General features: G+C 55.6%; 1 protein-coding gene across 1 annotated transcript in view; it reads left to right on the top strand.

Annotated features, from left to right (window-relative positions):
* Alx4 (ALX homeobox 4) overlaps nucleotides 1-16,956 on the top strand; it is a 36,842-nt gene extending 19,886 nt beyond the window's left edge. The window contains exons 2-4 of the mRNA XM_003465110.4: nucleotides 6,339-6,649; nucleotides 12,150-12,278; nucleotides 13,758-16,956. Of these exons, the coding sequence (XP_003465158.2) occupies nucleotides 6,339-6,649; nucleotides 12,150-12,278; nucleotides 13,758-14,087 (770 nt within the window). The 3' untranslated portion in view covers nucleotides 14,088-16,956. The remainder of the gene's footprint in view (nucleotides 1-6,338; nucleotides 6,650-12,149; nucleotides 12,279-13,757) is intronic.
* The last annotated feature ends 309 nt before the right edge of the window (nucleotides 16,957-17,265 follow it).

Here is a 17,265-nt window from a genome sequence, read left to right as displayed (position 1 = left end):
GATTAATGCCTTAGGCTCATCCTCACTTCTTTAGGATTAGTCACTAGAAATGGGACATTTTTAGGTGAAAATATTTAACTTTTTTTTTTATCAGTACCAGGGATCAAACTCATGACCCTGCGCTGCAAAGCAGGCGCTTGTGGCCGCTGAGCTAAATCCCCAGCCCCCAAAATATATAACTTTTATGAAGTTGATTTTTCTTTCATGTATTTGAACACAGTTCTGTATTTTCTCCCTACTTACCTTTTTTATATTGTAAAATAACATGCTGTATAATTTAAAATTTGGTTGTGTAGTTATATGAGTCGTAACACATTTCCTGCAGACTTACGTACTCACCACCACAGTCAAGATACAGGTTACTGTAGGCCCAGAATAGTTCTTTAGTTCTTCCACACCAGTGTGATCTCTTTGTAGGGAAATCTGCACCCTACCCTAAACCCTGGCAACCAGCAGTTTGTTTTCTGCACCCAGAATTCTGCCTTCCCCAGAATGTCATGTGATTACTAAGTGGAATCATATAGATTTTTTTTGTTGTTTGTTTGAGACAGGGTCTCACTATGTCGCTCAGGCTGGCCTCAACTCGCAGTGATCTCCTGCCTCAGCCTCCCGAGTGACGGGATTACAGGCATATGCCACCATCCCTGGCTGGAATTACATATTATGCAGACATCACAACTGGATCTTTTACATGAATACTATTTTTGAGATTCACTGTGTCACTGTCATTTTTTTATTCCTAAGTAGAATTCCACCATATGGATGTTTCATAGATTGCTTATGTACTCACTTATGGAAAGACACTTGGTGGGTTAGTCAGTTTTCTGTTACTGAAACAAAATACCTGAGAGAATAAATTCAGCAACAGGAAAGGTTCTTTTGGCTCACGATTTCAAAGACTTCAGTCTGTTGCTTGGACCTGTGGTGAGGCAGGTATCTCATGGCAGTCAGAAAGCAGAGAGAGCGAGACAGACAGACAGACAAAGACAAAGAGGGAGGGAGGAAAGGTAAGGGACTGAGACTTGCATCCCACAGCCCTTTCCCAGAGCAGCTCTGGTGACCCAAGCCGTCCCGCTGGGCCCGTTCTTAGAGGTCGCACCATCTCCCAGTAGCCCAAGCTACCGACTCAGCCTTTGTTGGGACCCTGGGCCTCTGAAGATGTTCTAGACAAGAACTCCAGCACTTGGGAGGTTTCCAGCTTAGAGTGGTGGCAGACAAAGCTGCCGTAAACATTGGCACTCAGCCTTGGGTTTTTCTCCCTTACAAGTAAGTCTTCCCTTCCTTCTGGTTTCTTTTTCCTAGCCCTGGGGACTGGACCCGGGGCCTTCACGCTAAGCTGCATCCCTAGTTCTTTTGTCAATGTTTTCTTTTTTTTCTGAGGCAAAGTCTTACTGTAGGCTGGGGCTGAACTTGCAACCCGTCCTCCTCAGCCTCCCAGAGTCCTGGAGTTATGGGTGTGCGATGTCTCCGTGTTTCCAGGGTAGATGCTGGGCGTGAGACGGCTGGACTATGAGGAAAGGGTGCCAGGCTGTCTTCTGCCCAGCTTGTCTGAGAGTTCCACAGCCTCCCTGTGCGATGCCAGTTTTTTTCTTTCTACTGTAACAGGTGTGCAGTGAAATTTTGTGTGTGTGTGTCTGTCTGTCCTTCCTGCTTTCCTTCCTTCTTTTCTTTCTTCTCTCCTTTTTTTTTTCTTTCTCTTTTGAGTGTTTTTAGACAGAGTACAAGCTGGCCTTGGACTGTGTAGCCCAGGCTGACCTCAAACTCCTGGGGATCCTCCTGCCTCAGCCTCTACATACCCTGCTCTTTGTTACGCTTTAACTTACATGTCCCTAATGCGGACTGATGTTGACCCTTTTTCCAGGCACATTTGTATCTTTGCTGATTTGTCTGTTCAAATATTCTGCCTACTTTTTCTTTTAAACTTCATTCCTGACTAAATGTACTTTGTTCACATTTCTAGTTTTTCTCTAAAATCCTGATTCAAGGGGACACCTGGCCCAGGTCCTCCGCTCTGAGGCTTTCTTCAGGGAAGCATTTGGGGCTCTGGCTGGCGCGGTTGGGTACGGGCACCTGTGCCATCCTCCTGTCTTCTGCAGCCTGTGGGCTGGACGCAGGGCCCCACATGTGTCTGCTGAAACATCTCCTGGTACTGGGGTGCTGCTTTGGAATTCTGTGCTGAGCCTGAAGCTAACACAGGGACACGGAGACTGAGCTGTGGATGGAGCCCAACGGGGTGGGACGTGATCAGTGGGACCCTGGACCTGCTACCCCACGCGGCTGGATGGCAGGGGGTTTAGCCAGCATCCTTTAAGTAGGACCCAGGGCTTTGAGCTGGCGGCTGTCATTGAGGAGATTACATCGGTACTGAGCATCTCGGCACGCAGCGTGTGGGGCCGGCTCACGGGGACTGAGCGGGCCATGTGTACCCCACAAAACAGATGTTTGGAGGGAAAATAAATGCAATCCAAGCCATAGAGGGTAAAATTACTCAGACCTTGTCAGGCACACGCTGCATATGCACAGCCTGGGGACAGCTACATGCTTACCCACCCACCCCCACACCCTTCCCCATGTCTGCAGGGTAAGATTGCTCACACCCATGTGCACACACACACCCGCACACACATCCACACACCCACACACACACCATGAGCCTGCCCTGGGCCACACTAGCATGCAACCCCCACTTCTCTCGGCTAGCGCTGCTCAGTGTGTGTGTCCCGGCCACGGAGGGATCCCAGCAAGCTCCAGATGAAAATCATCACAGTCCTCTCTCAAAGACTCTCAGATCACAAAGAGGTGCCCTGAGGCACTGCGATGTCATTGGGTTTGCCAAGAACAGGTACACAGAGCCCAGCAATGAAGGAAACTTTCCTGTGTCTTGCATTTCCTGAGCTGAAACTCAGCTGGGCACCAGGACGGGGGTTAGGGCCTAGGTGGAGGGCAGTGTAACCTTCCACCCATCCGCAGGCGCCCTGGGAACAGAGGTGGACTCGAGTTGCTCGAGGGGCCTTCGCATGATAAAGGCCACACTCAGCGTGGACTGTCTTGGGCAGGAGCACGCTCTGTTGCAGGAATGGTGCTCTGTTTCACGGATGCTGATATTTGACTCCTCTGTGTAGACGGGCTGATTTCCAGGCCAAGACTGGGGGCTGTGCAGCTGGCTCCACACCTTCTGCCACTCGGGTCCACAGCGGCTGCCCCTGGGCCTGGGAAGAGGTGGTCTGGGGCCAGTACTGGCCCTCCTTGTCTCTTCCCTCTCCTGTGAAGAGACCTGTGTCCCTCCGGCCCTGTCTCAGTCTTTTTCTGCCTGAGATCTCTGTCGTTTACCTCTTGGCGTGTAAGCCATCAACCCTGAAGAGTGACACTCATTTGGCTGGCCTGGAACTTGCAGTGCTCCTGCCTCAGCCTCCCGGAGTGCTGGGAGTCCAGGCAGGCACCACCGTACCCAGCTGGGTGCCTCTTTTTCATGTCTGCTGTCTGCCTCACCCTCATTGTGTAGCAGGATGAACTTGGTCTTTCATTTGGTTAACAGATGTTCTCTGCATGTACGCTGCGGGGCATGGACACCGTCAGTGCCCAAGGGGGGCCAGACAGAGCCCAGCTGTGTCCCTCAGAAATGGCTCATTCATTCTCTTGCAATCTCTCACTGCACCTCTGCTGCCTGCCTCCATCCCCCCACCGTGTTAAACTGTAGGCTGGCAAGGGACAAATGGCCAGAGGCCCTGATCCTTGGGAGCTGACATCCTGAAGAAGCTGGACACTGGGGACTTGATTTGTTACTGGTCTGCAAACACAGGCAGCACCCAGCGAGGCAAGCAGAGGTCAGCAGGTTGTCACAGCGGGGAGGGCTTCCTGGAGGAGCTGCTATGGATGGCATCTTAGTGGTCAGCTCTAGCCAGGGCCGAGCCAGGCAGAGAGCTGGATGTGGGGGCTGTGGGGGCCCAAGCAGGCTGGTGATTTCCATAGCTCCCGAGTCTGTGTTTTCAGAGGCCGGTTCTCAGCCAGGCCCCTGAAAATCACCTAACAGACAGCAATCTACTGGCTTTGTGCAGCACCCCCCCCCCAACAGCAGCGGGAATGGCAGTCATGGAACCTTTGTTGTGTTAACTAGGGACCCAGCTTCAGAATTTAAAAGCAAGATAACTAATAACGGAGATGTGATGTTGGAAGGATTTCTTTCTTCTTCCTGGAGGAGCTGGAAGTGGAATTCTTACAGTCCCCAGCATGACACGTCTGCTCCCCTATACCTGCCTCCTCTTGCACACCTTCTGGGGGGCCCTGTGTGCTGAGGTGGTGCCAGCCACCCTGTTTTCTGACCTCTCCATGGACAGGCAGGTGGAGGTGAGACCTGCAGGTCACACAGTGTCCCAGGCAGATGAGGAGACCTAAACCCTGGAGCAGGCAGGTCTCAGTGGGGCAGGGACAGAACTGGAAGCTTGGAGCCTGTTCTTAGCTGCTTCTCAGGGGGCATCCCCACTCTTTCACCCTCAGGGTCCTGGATTCCTTCTGCCCCTCCCTGGAACCGGAGCCCAAGACACTGGCTGTGGAATAGACAGACCTGGAAGCCCAGAGCTGTGCTGCGTTGATAGCTCGGATGTGTTCTGTGTCTAGCCTCAGTTTCCCCCAGCCCCTGCTGCTATGCAGGGTGGTCCCCAAGCCTAGTAGATGCAGATGAAGCATGGGCTGGGGAGAGGGATCAGGGGAGTAAGGGCAGGGGGCAGGGCTGCCTCCCAGGCCCAGCCTCCAGGAAATTGCACAACAGGGATGTTTATTTTTGGTGAGCTGGGTGGGATTTCTTTTCCTTAAAAAAAAAAAAAAAAGACCCAAAACATAAAACTTATTTGTCTGCCAGGAAGATAAATATCTTTGCTGAAAGCTCTTGGCCCGGTTGCCAGCTGTAGTTTGCATGATGCTGTCAGCGAAGCTGTGGCTGCTTATGTGTGCCTAGGCCCACATGGGCATCACCCATGATGCCCTGGGCTGGTCCCTGTCCCCCTGGCATCTGGAGTGTGAGTGGTTCTGGGGCACAGTCTGCTCTGTGCACCTCTGCTCCCTCTTCTCAGGGCTGGGGGCAGGGAGACTAATGGGGTGGGGAGGGGGGATGTCACACTCTACTTCCACCACCCACACAGAAGCAGGGTTGGGGGAATCCGAGCCTCAGCCCCACAATCCAGGTGGAAGCAGAGGCCTTCTGACCTTTAATACCAGCCAGCTGCTAGCCTGTTTGCAGAGGAAGGGACTGAGGGACAGAGTGGTGGAGGCGCACATCTGTTATGATCCTGCCAGCTCCAGTTTATAGAGAGGGAAACTGAGGCACAAAGTGGTCACCTCCTCTGTCCAGAGCACAGAGCTAGGGTCGCAGACGGGGTTCCTGCCCTGCACTGGGTGTCCACCTGGGATGCCGACAGGGTTGTTTGGGATGAAGGAGCTGCTCTTGTCCCAGCCTCCCAGCCTGGCCTCTGCCTCTGTGTCCCTGGCCTGTATGGGGTGACTTAATCCCTTCCAGTCCTGACTGTCCAGGAACCGGAGATGGGAGCCCCACCATGTCAACCGGCAGCGATCGTGGGCTGCAGCTGTGAGCTGTGCTCACATCAATCCCCTGGGGCCCAGATGTCACATCTGGGGGTAAGGGGCCTAGACAGCCTCAGCGAGCAGAGGGCCAGACAATGGAATGAAAGGAAAGACATCGTACCGTTATTGTGCCATCCCTTAAGGGCAAAGAGCCCTCATTTGGGTGGTGGGACAAACCATTGTGGGGTGCAGTGGTGGGCGGGGACATGGATCTTTGGGTTTGTTTGTTTGTTTGTTTGAGCCAGGGTCTCACTACATTGTTCAGGCTGGCCTTGAATTCTCTATGTAGCCCAGGCTGGCCTTGAACTCCCAGTGATCCTCCTGCCTTGGCCTCCCAAGGGCTGGGATTACAAGTGTGAACCACCAAACCTGGGACTTGCCACTGGAATCTTGAGACAGAGGAGTCCCCACAGCTGCTGCTGAACCCCAAATGGGACCGACTGTCATAGTGCTCTCTTCTCATCCCCAGGCACAGCGGGCCCAACATGACTGGAGCAAGTTCTCGCCTCCATCCAGGGAGGCTGAGGTGCTGGGCAGCACACCTAGTACCACAGAGATCCAGTTGAGGATCTGTCCAGTGCAGGACAAATCTCTCCAGAGCATCTAAGATGGTATCACTGAGGTTCAGAGCAGGGAAAGGGTTTGCCCGAGGATGCTCAGGAGCTAATGAAAGCAGCATTCAGGCAGGGTCAGCTCCCCGAGGACTCCCTTCTGTCTTGCTCGGTCCAGCCACTGCTTTCTGACCTTGTTTCCTCCTCCTTCAGCCAAAGAGAGCTCCCTGGGAGAGCCGGAGTTGCCCCCCGACTCCGACGCCGTGGGGATGGACAGCAGCTACCTCAGTGTGAAGGAGGCTGGGGTGAAGGGGCCCCAGGACCGGGCCAGCGCTGACCTCCCCAGCCCCCTGGAGAAGGCCGACTCCGAGAGCAACAAGGGCAAGAAGCGGCGGAACCGAACCACCTTCACCAGCTACCAGCTGGAGGAGCTCGAGAAGGTCTTCCAGAAGACGCACTACCCGGACGTGTACGCGCGGGAGCAGCTGGCCATGAGGACGGACCTCACCGAGGCCCGCGTGCAGGTCAGCGGGGCTGTGGGTGGCGGAGAGCGGGCTCCCCAGGAGAGCCAACCAGGGCTGTCTTTCCTCAGTCCGTGAGCCTGTGGGGCCGAGGGTAGGGTCCAGGCTGCCCCCACTGCCCCTGGCAACCGGGATGGTCTGCTCCTCCTCTCTTCTTAGTGACCGCCATCTTGTATGAGGACAAAGTAAGGCAGGCCCATGGCGGACAGGAAGCCTGCTGGCTGTCTCTGTGCCCCAAACAGTGAGTCCAGACCCCTTCGTGGCCTCTGCTGTACAGGCCTTGTCTCTCAAGCCGGAAATAGGACAAACACATGGACGTCCACGGCTGCCCCAATTCAGCACCTCCTCCTGCCTGGGATGGCCCCTGCCTCCGTCCTGGTTCCAACTCAACACACTCCCTCTGAGGGGTCTTCCTGGGCCATGATGAAAGCAGGAGATGCAGCCACCCAAATCCCAATCCTGCCACAGTTCAACACAGCACAACACAGCCCAACTCCAACCAGTACAGCTGAACACAATTCAGAACAACACAACCCAACATAACGCAACTCAGAACAATGCAACCCAACATAACACAAACACAACCCAACATAACACAACTCTAACCAACATAACCGAGCACAGTCCAGCATGACTCAGCCTAAACCAGTGCAACCCAGGTCAACCCAAGATAACACAACTCAGCTCAACAGTGCAACACGACTCAGCCCAGCACAACACAGTGCATGCCCAGTGCGACCTAACACAGCCCAACTCAGCATAACACAGAAGTCACTTAATCCAGCACATTGCAGTCAAACACAACCCAGCCTCTTACAACACACCATTTAACTCAAGCCTATACAGCCTGCTACAACTCAGTGCGCCCCAACGCGATACAACTTGACCTAACACCACCCAGTTCCAACTCGGCCAACTCAGTCCAACCCAGAGTAACACAACACAATCAAACCGGGTTACTTTCTACCACGTTGTCCTGTTTTATCTTCTTTACAGGATTTATGATGTGGTTAAATTATTTTATTTGTCTCTTCCCACTGAAGTGTGAGTTCCTAGGGCTCACTGTATTCCCCACCAATCACAAAAGGCCGACCTCAGAAAGAAGGCAGAAGTTAAATATTTGTAGACCTGTGGATCTGCTCTGTCCAGGTAGGCGTGTTCCCCTCCCTGTGGGAACCATGGCAAAGAGAGAAAGCAAAGACCTCTGAGAAGCCAACGAAATATAGGTGCCCAGATGGGTGCGTTAAAGTTTACATTCAGTTTAACACAAACTAAATGTCACATCCGGGCTGCTTTCCCACCGCATGTGGCATGTTAGAAATGGCAGATGCACCGCTGTTGTACAACAGTGTCCCCTCCCCAGGCCAGGAAATCAACAGCTCACAGAAAAGATTTAGAAAAAAATCTGCACAGCGTAGAGCAGCCCAGCAGTGTCAGGACCTCAGCCCCAGCTGTCCTCAGCAGGCCGCAGGGGTACCGAGGCCTTAGTTCACTACGGGATTTCAGCGGGGCAGTTCTAAGGCGTCCATAACACAGAGCCGTTGTAATTTAGTCCAGAAACTTCCTCGTGAAAAATGGCTAATGAGCAAAGGTCTGGGGTTCCTGGTATATATACAGCTGCCAGACCCTGCACCCACAGAACGATGCTTCGGGGACACACATCAGAGCAGGATGCGCATTTTACCAGGGCCTTGTCACCCTGCACAGGACCTTGCCTGCTGGAGTCTGGGCAGCAACCCACTTCCAGCCAGTGGGTTCGGAAAGCTGCAGGAGCGGGCAGAGAAAGGGTCAGGAGCTTCTGAGGCATCTTGCAGCACTGGGCGAGCGATGGACAAACCAGTGTGTCTTCCACTCAGGGTGTGCGCGCTGCGTGTTCCCGGTGTGCTGCACCCATGCTCCCTAACAAGTACATGTCTGCCCAGCAGAATTCAGAGGATTAAAAGAGTGACAGCTCGTTTGGCACAAGACATGGAACTGACACAGGCACACAAGGCATTTTCCAGGCAGCACCGTACAGCTAAAATGGAGCGTTCTCTGTACAGACTCACAAGGCAGGATGGAAATAGGGTGTGAGATTAAAAAGTGTTAAAAATGTATTGCAGTGAAAGGCACACTGCCATGAATCCTCCTCAAAATTCTCCCCCTCGTGTGGAGCACACCGATCCCATCATTCTTGGCACTTTCTGAAAGAAGCTCTAGAAATCCTCTCTGGAGATTCTCTGTAGTTGTGCTGTCCTGGCTGCCTCGGGGTCCTGAGTCCATTCAATGTCTTTTCCTTTCATGGTCATTTGGAAAGGTTAGGGGAAGATGGTAGATCACAGGACAGAGTGCTGGAAGGCATCCCTCATCTTCTTGCTTGATAGGTGAAGAAGAAAGGCCCAGAGGTGGGCAGGGATGGGTTGAAGTCACAGCGACTCAGCAGCAGCAGAGCCGAGCAGGAATTCAGGACTCCCAGGTCCTGTCTGTGCTGTGACTGCAGCGTGCTGCTGTAGGACTCGGGCCAGACTTCGTACAAAGCAGCAGGGTGGGTGGGATCTCCATGTGCGTCAGACCTCTGGGTTGAACGGGGCCTGGCACTGCCCTGGGGGACGTGGGGTGTGATGGAACCCCCTGCCTGTGGAGTTTGTCTGGGGCCCTTATTCAGCTGGTGGCAAGCCAGGTGCCTGGGTTAGGGGTGGCGGAGGTCCCAAGACAGACTTTTCCAGGGAAGAAGCCTGGGGTTCGGCCCTGCTCCAGGGGGCTGCAGGGGCCTCTTGCTGCTGTCTGAAGGCGATGAGGCAAGGCCTCCCCGCCCTGGGCCACCCCGCCCCGGCCCCAGATGGGCTGCGGTTAGGAGGCCTCCGCCAAGACAGTTGGTTCCTTGCATAGGCTGGTCCTCTGGAGAGGCCTGTTGTGAGTGGGCCAGGCCCGGGTGGGCTGGGGAGCGGGTGGTCCTGGGGTGCGACATCAGAGGGATGGAGCGGCTCTCTTTCCGGGCCGGCCGCAGTGGAGACAGCAGGGCCCTGAGGCCCAGGGGCTCAGTGGCAGGGATCAGAGACCAAAGGAGTCTCAGGACCCAGGGATGGGAGCAGAGGGGAACCCTCTGGTGTGCCTCTGCTACCTCCGTGTTAGTGGGGGATGCTGCAGACCAGCCAGGGTAATTTAGCTTTTAGGGTTATTTTTACTCTTCTGAGCACAAGTTTGCAGTACATAACGGTCCCATTCACTGTGAGGATGTGGCTTGTACAGAGCATATCTTAGTTCTTTTTCCGAGCCCATCTGCCTTCCCAGATAACCCGGTCCCCCAGGTCCCTTCCCAGCCCCTTCCTCTACCTGCTCCTCCCCACAGTCCTAGATCCCATGCCAGACACCCTCCACCTCCTCCCCTCACCCTTACCCTCTGGTTCCTCCCTGCTGGACATGGACCCTCAGAGGTTCCTACAACAGGCAGACCTGGACCGCAGAGACACAAGGGTCACATCATAAATGTGCCTTCCCTTTGCCCCACCTCCGAGGGAAGATAGGAGCTATCTGTCCTGATGTCTCTTGTGGGCTCCCCACCCCTCCCCCCAAAAAACCCTGGGAGGCTGAGGCAGGAGCGGAAAGATTTCGCTCAGCCTGCAGGAAATTAAACATGAAATGAAAACAAACCCCTAGGATTCATGCTCCCACCCCCATTCCAGGCTGCTGATAAAGGGGGATCTTGTTTCATAGTGTGGAGGGGACTGGTGTGTCCTTGGCTCCCACTGGGCAGCCTGACCTGGACCCCAGGGGCTCTGGAAGGAAAGACCCCCCACCACCCTGAGGCTGCAGGGCGGGACCAAGACCCCAAGCTGGGTCTCCAGGAGGACACAGGAAGGGCGCTCTGCATGTGGTGTGTGTGTCTGTGTGTGTGTGTGTGTGTGCATGGGACACACGGGCACACATGGGCATGTGGGGTTAGGACCAGGAGAGGAGCTGGAGGAGTGGCAGTGGAGAAACCCCAGTGCGCACCCCACTCCCCAACATTAACAAGACCTGCCCCCGCCCCCTTCTTCTGACCTTTTTCCTTTGGCAAGAGACAGCCATGGAGGTCAGAGCTATCAATAAACAAAGAACTTCGGGACAGTTTCTATCTGGCTCCCCGCTGCTCCCACGTGGCAGCATCCCTGCCCATGAGGAGGTGGCACCAACCCGAGCCCGTGGTACAGATGCAGACCTGGAGGCATTGGCTATGCCAGCCTCCCGCAGGCCCTCTGCCAGCTCCACAGGCACCATAGGCCAGGCAGCACCCCTGGGGGTGCATCAGACAGCTCCTTTGCCCTCTTGGGGCTCAGCAGAGGGGGTGAGAGGCGACTCCTTCCAGACAGATGCAGAGGGTGGATGGATGGAGAAGGGAGGTGCTGCCTGCCCTCCCTGAGACCAAATCTAGATGAGCCGCACAAGCTGTGCTCCCTGGGTGCTGAGTGCTGAGTCTCAGATACACAGTACCCTCCAGAAGTGCCACCGGGGGAAAGCCCATCCAGGCAGGAAGCCAACCCCATCTCACCCCCACCTCATGTTTCTCTCCCACCCTCTCTGCCCCACCACTGAGCCTTGGGCAATAGCCAGTCAGATAAACTCCTGCCAAGGACAAAGATCTACCACCCCCAGCCCAAAGCACTCCTGGCTCAGAGCCCACCCCTCCCTAGCCAGGTCCCCAGCAAGCCCTGTGCAGTGACAGGGCGGGGTTCAGCTCAGAAGCATCAGGGCTCACTGATCCTTAGCTCACCCCGGAACTGTCCTGCTCCAGCCAACCATCAAAGGCCCAGCATCTACCCTCTCTTCCAGGAAGCATTTCCTGACCACTTCTGGTGCCCACAGAGCCCCCTACCATCCCTGGGTGTCACCCATTGTCACTTGTGGAGTTCTGAGCTGGGCAAGTTTGTGTCCAACCAGAAGTCTGCAGAGAGGATGCAGGGGGCATGAGCTCTGGATCTGGGCCTGTAGACATAGAGAAACTGCATGTGACTGTCACAGTGGTGGTGAACTTGTCGTATGTGTGCCGTAGCAGGCTAGTGGTATCATCACCAGTCCAAGAGAAGGACTTTCTGGAGGACACTTGGTAGCTTTTATCAGACCGGACCAGAGAGCTGTGACCTCAATAGAACAGGGTGCACCTATGCTGGGGTTCATTATAGGACTGTTAAGGACTGTGACTTGTCTCTTCGCATATGACATTTGCCATTCTAGGTTCTGAAGCTTAAATAAAGTTACTGGTCTAAGGTTACACCTATGATTACATCTTTTTTGTGTTTTTTAGACATGGTCTCACTGTGTATTCTAAGTTGGCCTCAAACTCACAGTGATCCTCTTGCTTCAACCTCCCAGTGCTGGGATTTTTTTTTTTTTTTTTTCTATAGCTCTGATGACTCGAGATTGACAACTCCAAGAACCAAGGTGGATGCCAATCATCGACCCCAAGTCCCCAAACCAGTATGACGACATGTGGGGGCTTAGAGAATACTGCACCCCTGACCTCTATGACATCCGCTTTGTCCGGCAGGTCTGGTTCCAGAACCGCAGGGCCAAGTGGAGGAAGAGGGAGCGCTTCGGGCAGATGCAGCAGGTTCGGACCCACTTTTCCACCGCCTACGAGCTGCCGCTGCTCACCCGGGCTGAGAATTACGCCCAGGTAAGGCCAGGCCCTGGAGCTTGCCAGCCCGGGTCTGGCTCCCTGCCCCAGCATCCTCACCTGCAAAGTGAGCAAGATACGAGTGTTTGACCCAGTGCTGTGACCAGGTCTGCAACCTTTGTGAATTAGTCCCCAGAAGGCACTGTAGTGGCTCAGCCACCAGCCTCTACAGCCCATCCTCCGTGCCTCTGGTTCATCTTGGCCATCTGCCCTCCCAGACCTCAGGGAGGTGCACAGGGACAGGAATTATCCCGGGGGGTCCTTCCCTCCCCAGCCAGGTCACACCCTCGGCTCCAAGCCTGCTTCTCCCACCCCAGTAGCACACAGTCACCTCTGCTCTGGGCCCCCACATCCCCGGAGGCTGGGGGAGGCTGAGGAACATGGGGTCTCCCGATTCTGCTTCATTCCTCCCTTCCCGGGCTTAGCTTCTCTGAGACCCCAGCCTTGATGGCTTCTGTCTGAGCTCAAAACTGGATGGAGAGAATCAACCAACATGAGGTGCTGTTCCTTTCTCTCATCTCAGCCCACAGTCCCAGGCTTTTGGTGCTTCCCAGAGGGCCTGGTGAGGGGCACAGGGGCAGGGAGCAGCATGGTCAGTCTGCAGCCACTTGATGCCCTCAGAATGCCCTGTGGGACTTGGGGGCCTGTCTCCCTCCTAGTTTGCATTTTACTTTATTGATGATTAATTGGTCACAGTACTGGGATTTGAACTCAGAGCCTTCTCACTGAGCTATATCCTCCGCCCGTTTTATTTTTACGTTGAGGCAGGGTCTTGCCGTGTTACTAAATTGCCCAGGTGGGGCTTGTGATTCTCCTGCCTCGGCCTCCCAGGGCACTGGGATTACAAGCGTGCACCACCACACCTGGCTCCATCACTCCTGGCCCCATTCCGATTTTTAATATCTCCCTAGCCTTCCAGACACCTGAGGGAGGGCTTGAATCCACTGAGAATCCCAAATATAAGAGGTCCTGAGTCTTCGGAGCTGGCCTTCCACAGCTCAGTCACCTCCTGGCAGGTCTTAGCAGGCGGAGGTGGGAACAGAGTAGGTCCTGGGGGAGGGTGAAATGCAGGAGCGTTGATGGGAGGAGTGTGTCCCGCTCTGCCCAGCCCCTGTGGGTGAGGCCTGCTGCCCCTGCCTGCTGTCTCTGCCCACTTGAGGCTGAGGCTGTGCTCCCAGGGACACAGCTGGAGACTCGCCTGAGCCAGAAATGGGGCAACCCCAGACAAGCCCTCCCTGGCTCGAAGTCGGCCCTTTCGTGGCTCGAAGTCGGCCTTATTCCTGAGCTCCAGCAGCCAGCCTGCCCTGGGAATCAGGGTACCAAAGCTCAAAGCCCACCCCAGGACTCTTTGGGGGTCCACTGAGGCTCGACACTCGGGATCAGGCTCTCATGAGCAGGCAAAGGCCTCCGGGGCGCGGGGTGGGGGTGCTGACCCACCACCTCCAGCCTGCCGTGACCGCTCTCCCTCACTGTCCCCAGATTCAGAACCCGACCTGGATTGGCAACAACGGGGCCGCCTCGCCGGTGCCCGCCTGTGTGGTCCCCTGCGACCCGGTGCCCGCCTGCATGTCCCCTCACGCGCATCCCCCAGGTTCAGGAGCCAGCAGCGTCACCGACTTCCTGAGTGTGTCTGGGCCCGGTGGCCACGTGGGCCAGACGCACGTGGGCAGCCTGTTCGGGGCGGCGGGCCTCAGCCCCGGCCTCAATGGCTACGAGCTGAATGGGGAGCCGGACCGCAAGACCTCGAGCATCGCAGCACTGCGCATGAAGGCCAAGGAGCACAGCGCAGCCATCTCCTGGGCCACATGACAGGGCCCCTGCTGCCCGTCCCTGTGCCCGCCATGCCTGCGCTTCCCAGGACCCCAGCTCCCCACTCGACTTCCTCTTAGGAACCTGGCCTGGCCCAGGGGCCTGACCCTCAGCACTTTCAGCCACCCCAAGTCTGAAGCCCTGGGGACTGCAGGAGGGAGGAGCACAGACCCTGTGTGGCTCCCTGGCACCGAGGCAGCGACTTGTGCTCCAGGCACTGGCAGTGAGACAGCAAGGTGCCCAATCCTGCAGCTTCGTGCCCACCATGAGCTGAAGCCCTCTGTCCCCTCCTGCTCCTCTGCCCACTGCTTTGACCTTGTGTCAAAGTTAGCAGTGACAGTCAGTCCGGTCCGCCTGTCCCTCTTCTGTGGAATCCGCTGGTCTCCGGGCTAATGGCTGTGTGTCTGAGACCTGGCTCCTGTTCCCGTTTCCTGAAAGCACACGAATCTTGCTTCCTGGAACCAAGGCACCCAACTGGGACCCACGACTCCAGCATGGCTGCCCCTGCACTGGACATGTGTGGCGGCCCAGGCAGGAGTGGGAGTCTGGGACCTGCTGCCATCCTGGAAGGTGGCCAGACACTGGCGTCCTGAGATTGGTTCTGGCGGACACTGCATGGAGGAGCCAGGACCCCTGCGGCCACCATGTGCTGGAGGAGGAGCTCCGGGAGAGTGATGGCATCGCACAGCCGCACCGGGAGGTCTGGGTGGCTCTGTCTTCCATCTGCTTGGTGCTTATGTCTCCCCAGGGCCCTGCAGGAGGATCTGGGGTACCTGTGTCTCTCTTGCCTCCCCAACCCACCACTCTTGGAGTGAAAGGACTTACAACTCGGAATACATAAGCTAGGGCTAGGGGGGTCAAGAGCGGTGTCCCCAGGCTCTGCCAGGGCACTCAGGGCCATACTCAGGCTCAAGGCAGGGCGGCTGTTCCAGCCTAGGCCTGTCCGCCCCATCCACCACCTCTGGCACAGTGTCAGACCCAGCGGGTGGGGATTCTGTGTTCCTGCAGCCTAGGGGACAGAGCTGTGCCCTGTTACAGAGCTTCTTCTACGAGCTCTCAGAGAGCCACCTCCTGCTGCTTCCTGGGGAACAGTTCTGTCCCGCTCTTTGCCTCCTGAAGCTAGGCTTATGGCCTGCAGAAACAGGGCTCCTGGTCCTGCCTTCCCCCAGCGAGAGTCAGATCCTCTGGGGGACGCTAGCTCTCGAGTTGATCTTAAGAGAAAGCAGTCTTGGACAGTGGATTAAATGTTCCCCAAAGTGTGTCTTTCAGATGTTTGAGGATCGTGGAGTGACTCTTAGGGATCCTCCTCTGGTTCTGGGGTGGAAGGAGAGGCCGGCCCAGGTCCTTCTCAAAGGCCTCATGGTGAGGGAGGAACTTGCTTACAGTGCAGAGAGCTAGGACAGGGCCAGGAGAGGAAGGTGAAGGAGGGCTTTGTGTGGAATCTTCTAGAAGGGACCTCCTTAGAGACACTTCGTTCCTTTGTGAGTCTGTGCCCAGGCCAGACCCCCGTCAGGCAAATGTCAACCCGGATTTGGGGAAGAAAGAGCCTCCAGTGAGGGAAGGCTGGGTGAGCATGGCTGCCTCTTCCCTGATGGGGCCAAGATGGGTTCAGGACTGTGTGCTGGTGTCAGATGCCTCTTTTTTCTCCCTAGAGGTAGCTACTCACCCCCAGCCTGCCTGCCCCTCAGGACAGAGGGTCACCGAGTTGGAAGAGATCTCATATGCCCCCTCGATAACCAGTCCCTTCACCCGGAGCAGAGTGACCCAGGCCCTCAAGGTGGCTGGTGCTGGCCAGAGAGGACATGGAGGGGATCCTGGTTCTTTCCAGCAGGGACAGCTGCAGCAGTCCCAAGGGTGGCCAGCTGGCATCCTCAGAGGCTGAGGCCCCTGGAGGTGGCATGAAGACTCCCTGTGGCGTGGCGCCCGCTCAGCCAGTATGTGGCAGGGCTGAGGGTTGCCTTTGCTGTTTTCTGAGGTCTCCACAGAGGAGGCAGCTTGGCCATAAAGTGGTTGTAACCGGCCATGGAGTGGGCACCGTCCCCAGGTCTGGGAGCCCAGAGTCTCTGGAGGGCCACATGCCCAGATCTCTGCCACCTCCAGAAGTCCCTTCTGTCCAGGCCCAGCGTGTGAGGGCCATCAAACCATCCCTGATTTCTTGTAACTATACTTGATGCCCACCTGGAGGGCAGGTTAGAGTCGCTGTGACGGGCAGGACACAGCACGAGTGAGGGGTCCCCAGCACACACCGCTGTGACCACACCATATCCATTTCTTCTTTTTTGCTGGGAGATCAAGAACATTTCCATGACCATACTGCACACCCTGTGTCTCCAGTCATCCACTCTGTGGGCTACAGTGGGGACATGGGGCTGCTGGCATGCTGGATGATCCTGCCTGTCGAGGGCAAAGGCAGACAGGCCTGGCCGGGAGAGGGCAGGACTCGCCCCCTAGGATAACAATCCACAGTCACACAATCGACAAGTGAGACAGTGACAAACTCCATTTCCCAGGGTCACACCAACCCCAGTCATTTCTTTCAGGATGCCCAAGGGAAGGAGAGTGTTCCTGTCGGGTGGTATCGGTGGCATTGAACGAGATGCTTGCCCTCCTTTGTCGCCCTTCCCTGTCATGTAGAGTAGGCCTTTATACTACTGATTTTGAGGACAGTTTCAGTGTCGAGTAACCCGTGTTGGTGTGCAGTGGTTAACACAGCCGAGTGCGAGGAGGAACGTGGACCTCAGCCAATACTAACTGTCTCAGTGTAAGATAGTTTAACCCTGTATAAATGCAACTTTTCCTTTAGCTTAACGGCCTGGGGTGGAATATTAAAAAAAATCTATTAAAAATACATTAAAAATTCAGAAAAAAATGTTAAAAAAATCGAGGTGGGTTTCATAAAGTTTTACTGCCTATACCACCATGTAACTACATTATAGCGAAATATTAAAAGAAATGTTCTTGCCTTTTAAAGTAAGTTATTGCACTTACATCTTTCTGGGGAGGAGAGGCGGGTGGGCGAGAAGGGGAACTGGGGGGGGGGGCTGGGGCGCGGGGTAGAGCGGAGGCCACAGGATGCACCCCAGCACCCCGGCACCCTGGCACAGCCCAGACGGTCTGTTTGGCTGTTGTTGTTTGCAATAAACTCCTTCTCCTTCCTCCTCTCAACTGGAATCTGTCT

The sequence above is a fragment of the Cavia porcellus genome, unplaced genomic scaffold (assembly GCF_034190915.1).
Source record: "Cavia porcellus strain 051 isolate PalLab524CR breed Dunkin Hartley unplaced genomic scaffold, mCavPor4.1 scaffold_17, whole genome shotgun sequence".
Taxonomy (NCBI): domain Eukaryota; kingdom Metazoa; phylum Chordata; class Mammalia; order Rodentia; family Caviidae; genus Cavia; species Cavia porcellus.
The sequence above is the reverse complement of the archived record's forward strand: the minus strand, read 5'-3'. Positions and strand labels throughout refer to the sequence as shown.